Source organism: Ursus arctos, unplaced genomic scaffold (assembly GCF_023065955.2).
Source record: "Ursus arctos isolate Adak ecotype North America unplaced genomic scaffold, UrsArc2.0 scaffold_26, whole genome shotgun sequence".
In the NCBI taxonomy this organism is placed as follows: Eukaryota; Metazoa; Chordata; class Mammalia; order Carnivora; family Ursidae; genus Ursus; species Ursus arctos.
The window spans coordinates 14,043,915-14,058,079 of record NW_026622941.1 but is presented as its reverse complement, the minus strand read 5'-3'; the positions used below and the strand labels follow the sequence as shown (position 1 = coordinate 14,058,079).

Here is a 14,165-nt window from a genome sequence, read left to right as displayed (position 1 = left end):
GAGTTCACGTATTGAAATTCATCCTTTCTCCAAGCCCTCTAAGTCCTGGAAATGGCCCAGATCCCCTTGGGCCTTGCCGCAGGACATTCTGAAGGTCTTACTGTTAGGAAGCAAGGAAGCGATTCCTAATTCAAAATTACAGAGGTGTTTCCAATGGCAGGCTTGGCTTTGGAGCTGAGCTCCAGACTCGGGCGAGGGAAACTTCAAAGTTGCCACAACTGGGGAGGTGACCTGGCAACCTTGGTGGACGTGACTGCATCGCAGGCTAAAAAGGACATAAACAGAGCATCTTCTTCCCCCTCTCCACCAAATGTTCACAATTTTCTTCCCTTTTAGTTTCTCATGCTGCGGCCTTATTTTTAAGTGTAGGGAAATACGTTTTACTTTTAAAGGAGAAAATGGGATTTAAGACTTTAGATGAGAAGGTGTTTGAATGAGGACAAAACTTAGGTATTCTCCGAAGAAAAATTCCACAAAGAACTAGAGTTATTAATGGCTTTTCTTATTCTCAACAACATTCCTATTAGTTGTCATGTAGAATAGGGCAATCTTGAAAGCATACTCTCTCCCGTTGCATGAGAGCCAGAGACGTTCTGGTAGGCAAAGGGACTTGTCCAACGCTTCTTCCCCAATACGAGTGCATCTCAGAAATCCTACTTCTACGAGTGTTACGGTCTTTTCTCTGTGAAAGGTTAGAGCACTTCCATTTTTGAACCTCCAATAGCTCCTAATCATAAGACCTCAGTAGAAGGCAGACGAGAATAAATCATTTGCTCTGTTCTTATTCAAGTAAGCAAGGAAACTATTATTCTTCATTCATTGTTCTTATTAACTTCTGGATAAACCATACCAAAAGTATTTAGTGCTGGCTTACGATAGGTAAGGCACTGATGATACAGAGATGGGTATAGGAGTGACAAAAATGCAGAAGGTGGGGACAGCTGGGTGGCTCAGTTGGTTAAGCATCAGCCCTTGGCTCAGGTCATGATCCCAGGGTCCTGGAGTCGAGCCCCACATCAGGCTCCACGCTCATCGGGGAACCTGCTTCTCCCTCTGCTTCTGCCGCTCCCCCTGCTCATTCTCGCTCTCACTCTTGCTCTTGCTCTCAAATAAATAAATAAAATCTTTTAAAAATGCAGGAGGTTATTTTATATTGTTCCTGCACCTGAACAGTAGTTTCTGCCAGGTTATTTCACAATAATGTTTCCATCTACCTGGACTTCACACTGTATAATCTAGAAATAGAATTACCAAGAGTGGAAATTAGTTTAGGGTTATTTTAATTATGCGTTAAGGTGATGTGTAATGTTTAGAGACATCCCCAAATGTAATACATTACCTTGATTTTCTGAACAATATGTTATGTTTAGTGAACCGCCATGTCAAGCAGGCTTTCTTTGATTATTTTTATTTGAATTAAGCAAAACGTGAGGTAAATGGGCTTCCGGGTGACTACTCTTTGCACTCATGTCCTAATAGAACACATTTCTGGCAGCAAAGGTCTTAGAACATACTCCCAAAATTCGTAGGAGATGAACTGATTTTCTGACAGAAATGAGCACCACTGTTGCACTCCTACTGGTCACTGGCTTTCTTGGGCACAGGAATCTTGGATTCCATGGTATTTATGGCTTTTTGGAGAAGCTCTAAGATTGGTCGCAGAGTTTTGACAATTTGCTCCAGCTGATCTGCAACTGATTCAGTGGTGTTCTTGACATGTTCAGCTTTTAGTGCATCCTGCAATTTTTTCAAGATGTCTACTATACCGATTTTGGAGGGACCCGGACTTTTGTCTTTCTCCAATGTGTTGGCATTTGATTGGTCTTCAGTGTCTTTTCTATAGAGGTCACTTAACTGAAGATTCATGATGGGACATGTCATCAAGAGCGAAAGAGAAGATTCCAAAGTGCCAAGGATGTTACTGCTGTTCAGTGCAGCGACAATGACTGGTGTATGAACATTTTTGAACATTTCCTTAGCTGACTGCTGCAACTCCTTTACACTGGTATTCTGCTCAACCATAGAGCAAACCGCTGTTGCAATCTTGGAACATAAAGGTTCCTTTTGCATCTGGTCGTACTTTGCCTCCAGGACAGATTGCAACTCCTTAAAAATTGCAAAGATTTGTTCAAAGACATCCTTAACTTTAGCATCTTCTTTCACATTCATGGAGTGGATCTGGGTATTCATAGTGCTGTTAAACAATTCAATAAGTGTGTTAGTGAAGGCAACAAGATCTTGCATGTGAAAGAAAAACATTTTGGCAGCTTGCACCAGCCTCTCTTTATCCTTTTCTGATTCTGAAGACATTTCTCCAACAAAAATGGTTCAGCACTGCAAAACAAAGTAGTAATCTAGATGAAAACTTAAATTGTATTTGTCAACCGTAAAGAGACTGTGTAATCTAAATGTGAAAATAACTCCTGTCGAGGGTAGGAAAGCTACACCAGCTATAAAGCCAGAATGATCCTGTGCTTTAATAAAAATAACAACAAAAATAATTAAAAGACTAGAATAGGGGTATTTCAATGAATTCAAGGCACAGAGTGAATATCGAGTACTGGATCCTCAATTGGACATGCTGATATATGGGGTAACACTGTTCTCAGGCATTACTTTCAATAACTATCCAATCTAGAGAAGAGCTTTTTGTATAAAGCTTAAAAATTACGTAGAAGGGCTCTGATTCTAGTTAGGATAGAGCAAGCACACTCCATCCAATCTTTCCTACTGCGTACAACTAAAAATCCTGGATAAAGTAACTATCAGATAACTCTGAAAGGTGGGTAACAGCAGACCAAAGAGGTAGATCTTCAAAGATCAAGGCCATCTGACACCAGCTCCCAAGACGTCTGTCTTGCCTAAGAATGTTTCTGTACTTTCATTCCAACTCATCCTCTTCTGCTATAGGAGGACTATTGATGTCTCTAACCAATGTTCACAAGTAGAATTCTGGAGGAGATACAAAGAGATAGGACTGTGAACATTAGCCCAGGGGTCCCAAACTAGCAATCCACAGGCAAAGTCCAACCAGCAGATGCGTTTTGTTTGACCTGCCATAATGTATTTTTAATATTCGTATCAACAGCTAAATTTAAAAATTGGAAGACAGAAATCTGGATTGCTATTGCTAATTGAAAAATGAGATTAACTGGCAGCACTCAGCCCCCATTATCAGTTAGAAAAAGTGTCTAGAGCTATGGCTGTCCTTTTCAAACTGGACATTTACCCTCTACGCCCTATTGTCTGACACTAAGTGTTTCAACTATATGTGTCTTGTCCACCTGCTGTAGGCATTCGAGTTGCTTTATTGGCCATAACCAGCAATGCAGTTTATATAAAGTAAGCTTCCTGAAATCCAAACCTCCTCGTATTATCTCATAATAAAAAACCTTCAATGATTCAGTATTGCCCAGAGAATAAAATACAATTTCCTGACATGGCATTTAAGGTCATCTGCAGGCTGCTCTCAATTTTCCACTACTTCTTTCCCTTCACTGCTCTCACATATGTCCTGGGTCACCAGCATCACAGATTAAATTTGTGGCCTGAAAATGCCCTACAACATTTTGTTAGCTCCTTTGATCACAGTATTCCCTCCACCTGCATTCTCTCCTGCCTACCCCGCCCCCTACACATCTATTGAAATCCTACTCATCCATCCATCTTACTTCAGATGCACTGTCTACACACATCCTTCTTCCTTTTTATCCCCGTGGCCGTACATGGTAAGCCCGAGGATATGTCAAGTGCAAAATGACCCACTGGGACAAAGGTAAAATAATACCCACCCCACTTAGTCCTCCTTTAAAACTATAGAGCAGCACCTTTAGATTTTACACATTTCCTACCTGGAGTCTCGGTTCTGTATCCTCTACCCACCCAATAACGGCAGACATGATTGTTGTTAATGTACAATGAACGGCTACCATTTAGTAAGTTGTTGCCGTGTATCAAGCACTCTACAAAATGCTTTACATGCATTATCTCATTTAATCCATATGACAACCCATCAGTTACTAACTAATCCATCGCGCCAATGGAAAAAAATTAGATTAAGTGACTTTCCCAGGGCTACATGGCTAGTAAGTGCTACTTTGGGTACACAAAATCAGGACTGTCCAATTCTAAAGCCTGTGTTTTTTTCCATTAAGTTATATGGGGACTGAGCGATTATCCTGCTTCTGAGGTGTCTCTGCTATAGAGGAATCCATGGGGATAAGGACAGAATCTAGAGGGAGAAGCACGGAAGACTCTTACCTAAGCTTTAAGGGAAAGGAGTCAAGTTGGTTTCTAAGGCTTTGCTATTGTCAAGACATTCACCAACACAATGAGAGACAGTGTTAAAGAGCAGAACTTCTAGCCAGGAAAGAAGAGCACACACGCGAAAACCACATTTGGCGGCAAATATCTGGATTTCTGTCTCTTGAGAATGGAAACAAAGGCATCAGCCACAGAGGGAGGTATGAATGCAACAGAAGCTAAAGGAAACTTAATAGCTGGAATTGCTGACAAGACCGAATCCTAGAACCTGAGAGCTGCAAAGAGCCGTCTTCTCTGCTGAACTGAATTAGCTCAATTGTACAGCACTTTTCAACAATAAAGTCCACTAAAGAACAGAAAGTTAAATGTTTCACCACTTCATTAGCCTTTCAAATTAGATTACTTGATACATACTAATTTTATGTTAATATAGGAAATAGAAGAATTCGGAGAACTAGGAACGCAGAAATAGTCTATAAACCAGACAGGCAGAGGGACCCAGCAGCGACTAGCAAAGGCTGTAAGTCATCACATTCCATGGAAACATCCAGATGAAACCAGATGAAAAAGCCCTTCAACAATATTCCTAAACAACTGCTGGGACGACTGAACTCAGAAACACAGCAAGGTAAGCGCTATGGATATTTCTACTAGTATTGATATGATATTCTGTTTTTCCAGATGAAAGGGTATTTGAAATAACGTATCAGTCTGGAATCCTAGCCATAAATGTGATAAAGTCACAAGACAACTTTGTTTTAAGAGGATTTATGGCAGCTTCCTTGGGATTATTTATTTCTCTGAGGATACCAGATACAGAAGAAAATTAACAGCCTGTATAACTGATTAAGTCAGAGGGGGAAGACAAAGCAGTAATGTTTTAATAAAGACATCAGTGTTAGAAAGGATTAAGGACAAAATGACACCTGTGTATTGTTTACATGGATTGTAACATTTCCTTTTATGTCTCTAACACCAGTATAAGCACTCAGGATCTGTGAAAGAAGGACTGCGCAATCTAATACTAGTTAATTTATAGTGTTTCTGCTCCGTCATAAGTTATATTACATTTAAATGCCGTCTGTCTCCAAATAGACTGTTATCTTCTTGAGGGCAAGGAACATTGTCTACTTTTTTTCTTTTTTAATGTCTTAAGGCATAGAAGTAGAGGATTCTCATGTGAGCATTTGACAAATGCTGGTGAATGTCATTGATATTCTGCTTTCTGGTTAGAAACATTCTTTAGAAGAACTTAGATCAGAAAGAGTGTCATCACACCATCAACAACTTATTGGTTTGTTTTCTTTCTTTCTTTCTTTCTTTCTTTCTTTCTTTCTTTCTTTTTTTTTTTGTAATTAAAGGTCAGGGTTGTGGTTTAAATTAAAGGAGGAGTCTCAGAACTAGTTAGTAGCTGTTATTTTCTCTTGAAAACTTCTGTTTCACCTATCCCCTATTCCCAAATTCCCAAATAATCGCAGAGTAGCTGGACCCAATACGGATCATGAGGAAAGTGACATCAGGGAGAAGCACAAAACCTCAGAGAGGACGAGTGACTGACTCAACATTAGAGGCTGAGACATGTTTTCCTTGTCTCTCGTTCTTTGTTACTATGGGAAAAGTTCAAGCATACACAGAAGTGGAGATGATAAAATAATAAACTGGCATGTACCCATAACCCAGCGTCAAAAATTTTCCAAACAAGCTTGATCTTATTTCCTCTGTAACCCTACTCCACACTCCCTTCCAGATTATTTGGAAGCCAATCTCAGAGATCATGCGTATCATTTCCTCATTAACATACTATGTATTTCTACAAAAGCAAAAACTCTTCTTTTTGAAATTTGACTTTGAAATTGTTAACAAATTAACAATATATATTTAACAGAACCATCTTTGGCTTTGAAACATACACAGTGCCTTGCTATAAAAATTTATTTTTGAGGGTGGTATAAAAGTTTTGTAATGCAATTTGCAATACCTATCAAAAGTAATAAAAACTTTAATTCCCATGGATTATACAATTCTTCTGGAAATTTATCCTTAGGAAATAATCCAGATAATTGAAAAGGGGGAAAAACTGTGTATTAAAATGCCCACTACAATACAGTGATAGGGAAACAATTGGGTATTTCTTAAATTATGGTTGATATCTTAAGGTATATTTTATATAATAAAATTATTAGACAACTAAGAATTTGGGAAGGTATTTAAGTAAATTAATATAAGATGAAAATTGTTTTTACACGATTGTTACAACTTGGTAAAAATACTTCCACATCTAAACAAACTTTAGAAAGGAACAACCAAAAAAATTTAAGATGGTAAGTTTATGAGTGTTCTTCCTTCTTTAAAGTGTTTATATATTAGTTGTATTGACTTTCAAGTACTGTTTTATCAAGTCTTTTCCTTTTAATTTCTTCATGGTATAATTCTACCATCTATCAAAACGCATATCACATGTCACTTTCTCCATGAAGCTTCCCCTAATCACCCCGATATCATTTCCCTCTTTAAATTTCTGTAACACTTGACATTTAGCTACCATTCTTCACGAAAGTATCCTGAGAATTTTTTATTTGAATATGTGATAATCAATACATTTTCATTTTGGAAGGTGATGCCTTCCCCCAAAAAACTAAAACAACTCTACAGTGTCACTAAATAAATCTTAACTTTTAGAAACAATCATCAATATATTTCTACTATTTCTTATACGCTATTTAACCTTGAATGTTGACTTCTTATGTCAACAAAATTGACAAGGTTAATTTCAGTGAGAATCCATTTGAAGCTAGTCTTTGTTTCCATTCCGATTTCCGAAGACATGCCGACCACTGGTGTCAGCATTTCCAAGTTTCTTTTTGTGTGTAAATAACGAGTAATGTTACATACACAATAACAATACATGTGATTTCCAAACTTCCTTTTAGCAGCAGAGCAACAGAACTCTCTCATCAAATAAAATTTTACACCCCCACAGTCCAAATACGGCAACAAGAAAGCCCTGGTGCTTCAGCAAAGGCTAGGGTGAACTAGACATGCTGGAGAGCAAGAGCGCCGCCTGCTGGCCAGCAATTCTCCGTCAGGCTGCCCTAGGGCTCTTTAGAGCCTACCTCACGAATCACAGCAACAAAATACGCAAGTAACAGTACAAACTGCAGTTCAGAAGCGAATGGTAACTGTGCAAAGAGAACTTTTCATAAAGAGGGAGAACTGTTATCATCATCTGATAACAATGTAAAAATGACATTTACCACACAAAGGTGCAGGTAGTAAGAACTGGATTAAGAATACCATTTAGCTACCTGTAGGCTGCAATCTTTAAAATTCATTTATAAAGTGACTTTGAAATGACTTATAAGGAGTGCCTGGCTGGCTCAGTCTGTGGAGCATGGGACTCTTGATCTCACGGTCGTTGAGTTCAAGCCTTTTGTTGGGTACAGAGCCTAACTAAAAAGAAAAAGATTCTTATTTTATTTACTACATCTTTATAAGATTTTATTTATTCATTCCAGGGGCGGGGATCAGAGGGAGAGGGACAAACAGATTGCACTGTGCGCGGAGCCCAACACAGGGCTCGATCTCGGGACCATGAGATCATGACCTGAGCCAAAACCAAGAGCCAGACACTCAACCAACTGAGCCATCCAGGCACCTCAAAAGAAATGATTTTTAAAAGATTGAATTTCAAAGTCAATATTTAAAATGTTACACCTGAAAATATAAGATAGGGAAAAGTATAAGGCCCAGAACTCTTCTTAGGTAAATACTACTGGTATTTGATGTAGGTAAGACATCACTTGTGGCATGCCTAAGTAACAACTAGGATCTTCGAGAAGGGTGGTTCCAAATAATTGCAAGGCTTTTGTTTTGCTGCGTGAAGTAAGCAATTTGAGAGTCAGCTAAATTGTCACGGGCAATCCTGGAAATGCTGCACGTGGCCAACTGTTTTTGCATGTGATGTATAATCTTCTAAATATCAAGCATAATTTAAGAATAACAATTTGGAAGGGAGCAAATATTAACCTTCCCTAGATGACTAAATGTTTCCATATGGCCCTAGTGTTAATACATATTAACCTGTGCGTTGTTTAAAATTTGAATTTGCACAAATCAAGCACCAACCCTATAATTTCAAACGACATAATACTTTTAACTCAACAAGTAGTTTGAAGTCTGTCTTAACTACGTAACTGGATTAAAAATGCCATAGAAGCAGGGACCATGTCCTTTTCATTTTTGTGTGCTCTAGAGAGCCCAGCATGCTACCTTATGCACGCTAAGGTACTAGTCCACTAGACACACTGTTACTGAATTATTAAACTGCTTCCTTCACCAGGCTCTTCAAATTTCACCTGTCAAAAAATAATTCATTAGTTTCACCTTCAAACCCTACCTCTCCCCCACCTAATTCTCTAACATCTCACTGTTGGGATGAAAATAATTTTGAACCGTATTCAGTCCTGGGAAGGTATGGTGACAGGCCTGCTGAAGATCTAGGAGGCATAAGGAGCCCTCCCAAAGCCCTTCCTCAAGAGAAAGGAGCTAGGAAGGTAAGCCCAACTCAGAGAAATACAAGTCCTTCTTCATTCGATTTGAAAAGGAATTCTGAGGACATCATGATGTCTTACTCAAACTTATTACTGGCACAAAATTATAGATCTCTGGAAACTGGTATAAAAGTGCACGTGTCAGGGCTTGGGTGTGTAAAAGAAATAAAATATCATCGAAAAAGTACTGGGTCTTTAATTTCTGGTAAGATTGAAGTCTTTTCATCAATTAATTAACTACCTGTCTTTTACTGTCCAGAGGTGTTTGCTCATTTAGCTATTAGATAACTACTGTTTTTCTTATTGAAAACAACAGTCTTTAGAAAGTCATACTTCATTTTCCTTACATTTTTCCCAGTTTCATTTTAGTTCTTTTTACATGGTCATCTTTGTCCGTCAAATTTTTGTGTGACGTTTTTCCCTTGGTTTTAAGCTTGTAAAGCCCTCCTCCATATAGACATTTGAAAATTATCCATTTTCTTCTGGCTATTTTATCTTTTTTTTTTTACAGATCTTACACTAACTCTTTTAAATTAATTTTTAACCCCCAAAACTAGCCCATTATGCCAGGAAGGAACATTTATAGAACAATGATTTCATTATTATCGATTTGAGAGTCTATATTTATTATATATTAAATGTAGAGAAGGGTCTGTTTTCAGAACTATTTTGTTCCGTGATTCCATCTACTCTTGTACCTGTACAACACTGATTAATATTATTTTTATAATGTTTTAGTATTTGGGGAGGAAAAAGTGTCATCGTTCCTTTTCCTGAAAACATAAAAAATCTCACCTATTTAGTTTTATTTTGTTTCAACTCTTGGAAGAAAAGAAAGAGAAAATGGAGTCCTCTATATCTGTGTAGAACCTGGGTACATTTTCTCTTCAAGTAAACAGCATCCTGGTTTATTTTTATTTTATGATTAATTTGTCAAGATGTATTAAAAAACAATGAGTTAACTGGGAAGAAATTGACCACTTGGAAGGATTCAACCTCCTCTCAAGAGGAAGGCTCGTCTCTCAATCTGTTCATCGTTAGGTAAATAGAACCACATTTACCTTCCACGTTTTTCTGGAAGCTATCCCTTCAGATAATGGCAGATCATGGCTGCTGGAGATATATTACACTTTCTCAGGCTCAGAAAGACTCCTCTCACCTAAATATCTGAATAGGACTGTAGTTGATGATCTTCTGAATTCAAAGTAAGAAACTGGAGTTTTCACTTCATGATAATATCTGAACTAGGAGCCAAGAAAAGAAAAAAGTTGAATGGAAAATTTCTAGAAGAAAAAAGAGAAACAAAGTCCAGATTTGTGGTTATCGAAGTACAGTTTGCAACCCAATGGTGAGTTGGGGAATATTTAATAAATCCTCAACAATTTCTTTAAATGAAATTAAGGTATTTTCTAAGTACTGTTTTGTGGAAATTTGTGTAACATGGGTGTGAGCATATGGGTGTGAGTGTGTGTGTGTGTGTGTGCGTGTGTGCTGGATCTGACTCGAAGACACAAATGAATTTCTGACCGTGATAAAGTTTACTCTATCAGGGGTACCAAGGCATTTTTCTAAACTGAACAGCATAAATGATGATATTCCCAATCCATTTTAAAAAATGTTTCCCCTTTCTATTTCCAACTTATATCTTTATGACTTGGAGGATAGGCTATTTTCATGTTTACTTTCTCGAGAGAAAAACGTCTTCACTCCTTTTTTCCGTGCTTGTGAGATCCCCCATATCTAGGCTAAGAGCCATGGTCTCAGAATAGAGAGGGCCCAAATTCATCAGGATATTGTTTACTCGAGAGAGAGAATGTGCCAGCCCCCACACAGATTTCATTTTCTCTTTTCTCCCAAGAGTTTAAACTAAAAATAAAAGTACCAAGCACATAGTAAGCCTATTCAAGGTACGCATGTTGTAGTATAATTCTTACAGGGCTCGAATTTTTTAACCAAATATACTCAGAACGTTCTTGTTCCTTTTTTCTCTGCGTGGTTCTCTGAGCCAGAAGCGCACACACGAGAAGGCTCCTACCTGATTCATTTTATTCATTCTGTGGTGTCCTCGAGCTACTTCCTCTTTAATACTTTTGTGAAATGGCATTATCTTCTTTCTAAGGCGAATTCTAGCTAATCCTCACTGGGCCCTACTGCATTATAAACCGGTCTCAATAATTTAACTTCTAAGCTTTGCAAATGGAGACCACAGAGATAGCCATAACCGCACTGTCCCCTGCACCATGCCCACTCTCTCCCCAGGAGAGATTTTAATCTAAAGGATTTTGAAGATATACCCTTAACATGAAAATTTTTTGTAAAGATTCTAATATGTGTGTTGCCTTTGGTGTCCCCTAGGTTTAGAGAACAAATAATTTGCCTGTAGACACATAGAGTGACTTGAATATTATAAATTAAGATGAGAGTATATAAACAAAATTAGAAATTAATATTCCTGTAAACTCAGAGATCTTAATATTCTTCTGGCCCTATAATTTATCTCCAAATATTAGAGAAATCAATCTAGTAGGTCTACTCATTGTGTTGACCGGGGTTTGGGAAAATTAAGGAATACTGGTAAACAAGAGCTAACCGTATCAAACTGCAGTCTATGTCAAACCTTACTGAATACAACTTGGAAATAATCACATTTATTTATTAATAAGCAGATGCTTGGTAAACACAGATGTTTCCTATCTAGGATTTCTCTCACCACGAAAAACTAGTGCCTTCTTTATTGCATCAGTAGGTTGCATTGTTACCCACATTTCCATACACTGACTCTAAATTTCATAAAAATAATTGTTTTAAAGAACCTGTTGAATTTTCTGAGGAATTCCTTAGATAGAACGGTGCTATTTTTCTATTCATAAAGTAAAAGATTTCTTCGTCAAACACACGCAGACAGCAGGTATTTCTCACATTTTTTAGTGAAGATTTACTACTTTATTTTTCAGAGATTATATTTGAAATATGGCTCAGAGTGACTTCCTCTACCCAGAGAACCCACGGAGAAGGCAGGAAGTAAACCGTCTTCACCAGCAGCTTCTTGACTGTTTGTCTGACAGCTTCCATGCCACTAATAAACTGACTGAGGTTTTAAACATGCATTTGGGGTGCAGCCTGGCCTCTATTGAGATGAAAAGAGATGGGACCATCAAAGAAAACTGTGATATCATCATCCAAGCCATGATGAAAATCCAAAAGGAATTGCAAAAGGTCGATGAAGCACTAAAAGATAAGCTGGAGCCAACCCTTTACAGAAAACTTCAGGATATTAAAGAAAGGGAAACAGAAAAAATTGCAATAGTACAAAAGGTCATTTCAGTCATCCTGGGAGAAGCTACTTCGGCAGCCAGTGCCGTAGCTGTTAAACTTGTGGGCTCAAATGTCACAACTGGCATCATTAACAAGTTGGTCACTGTGTTAGCTCAAATTGGAGCTTCTCTCCTTGGTAGTATAGGAGTTGCCGTTCTTGGCCTTGGCATAGATATGATTTTCCGTGCCATCCTGGGAGCAGTGGAGAAAACGCAGCTTCAAGCAGCCATTAAAAGTTATGAGAAGCATCTGGTGGAATTCAAGTCAGCTTCAGAAAAATATCATCATGCCATTACTGAGGTCACCGACACAGTGAAACACCAAATGAAATGAACAGCCACTGTGCCACTGGAATATTTTTCTACTTCCCAACAATAGTGTTTTGCTTCTTTGATTAGGTTCATTTTCTGTAAGTTTCCAACACGGACAGAAATACAGTTAAGACGTTAGAAAGATGGTTTTTAAAGAGATGCTAAAACTAGAGGACTCCGGAGTTTTGTATCAACAACAAATGCCTACATCAGTAGGTGCTAGACCCTGCGAGCTAAAAGATTATATCCCAGGATACCGTCTTACGCTGCTCTCCCAGATCAACATTAGGTTAAATGCTATTGTAAAAGAGCAGGTGTTGGGGTTACCTCTTCCTTTTCTAACTCCCCAAATTCTAAAAATTTACATTGAATGCAGAGACTTTTATTTCTACCACTAGCTTCAGACATCATTTAGTTCTAAGGGGATGTACTTAGTAACTTCTGCCTAGATACAAACTGTGGACCTTTGAATGAAATAGAAATACTACCATAATTTTGACCTTCAGTTTAAGTCCAATTTTCAATAAGCTAGAAGAGACTGAAATACGGGTTGTAATAATTGACTTCAATGACGAAAGGATGCAATGGTTCTGTAACTTCCACTAATTACACTCTATAAGCTTGAATGGATTTTTAAAAGATGAAAGTTAAAACTGAAAAGATAAAGGTTCTGTTTCTACAATTGCAATCAATCCTGACCAACTGTGGTGTGATGATTACCCCTCAGTGTGAATGTTTGAACACTCTGGAACGTTTTAAAAAAACAAACAAACATGCAAATCCCAACTACACATGCATAAAATGCATTTAGGATGCAGGGGAGGAAGTTGATACTCTTAGGAATTTGTCATTTAAAGAAGAGTCATAATTTATTACCTCATGAGTTTTAAAAAAAAAATGAAATTTCATTTTCTACACTAGCAGAATGGAGGAAGCTGTCCCTGCTACAGAAAACTTTAGGTGCCCCATTTCATTAATTACCTGGTTTCAGAAAAATCCAGAGGCTAAGGAAGCCTAATGGTTCAGTTAATTTCTGCAGACACAAGTGTTTTCTAAATCCTTCACCAACCAATAACTCCCAATTGTGACTCTTAGGTTCTACTACATAATCATTAATAAGTTGCTGACGTAATAATGTATTTGTTATAGTTGTATTCTTGCATCTAAGTACAAGAAAAGTGTTGAAATTTTAAAAGCTCAGCATATCTCAAAAATTAAAAAGCTACATGAAAGACTTTAATTTTTCAAATGTACTTTCTTCTCTTGTCACTGCTTCTTAAAATTAGTTTCAAAACTAAATTAGTTCACCTCCAAAATTGAATTTTATTTTATTACCTAACTTACAAGTTTTTTTTTTTTTAAGATTTTATTTATTTATTTGACAGAGATAGAGACAGCCAGCGAGAGAGGGAACAAAAGCAGGGGGAGTGGGAGAGGAAGAAGCAGGCTCCCAGAGGAGGAGCCTGATGTGGGGCTCTATCCCCTAATGCAGGGATCACGCCATGAGCCAAAGGCAGACGCTTAACCGCTGTGCCACCCAGGCACCCCTAACTTACAAGTTCTAAACTACAAGACCTTGTTATTGCTTTCTGGAACTCAAAATTCAGTCTAAAACCAAATCAAGAATTTTCTAAGACAATGGTTTGTTTAGGGAAGGAACCCATCTTAAATAGTTAAGTGCACATTTAAATATTCTCTTAAAAATTAATGTGTATCTCCAATATTT

The 14,165-nt window shown here is 37.8% G+C and overlaps 2 protein-coding genes across 2 annotated transcripts; one reads left to right on the top strand and one right to left on the bottom strand.

The window, feature by feature from the left end:
* Positions 1-1,575: 1,575 nt before the first annotated feature.
* Positions 1,576-2,310, bottom strand: CUNH12orf60 (chromosome unknown C12orf60 homolog). Its single transcript, XM_026501577.1, has one exon. It carries the CDS (start codon positions 2,308-2,310, stop codon positions 1,576-1,578), a length of 735 nt encoding a protein of 244 aa, XP_026357362.1.
* Positions 2,311-4,224: 1,914 nt separating this feature from the next.
* Positions 4,225-13,679, top strand: SMCO3 (single-pass membrane protein with coiled-coil domains 3). The gene is made up of 2 exons (XM_057318913.1): positions 4,225-4,891; positions 11,768-13,679. Exon 2 carries the CDS (start codon positions 11,784-11,786, stop codon positions 12,459-12,461), a length of 678 nt encoding a protein of 225 aa, XP_057174896.1. The 5' UTR covers positions 4,225-4,891; positions 11,768-11,783; the 3' UTR covers positions 12,462-13,679.
* Positions 13,680-14,165: the final 486 nt, after the last annotated feature.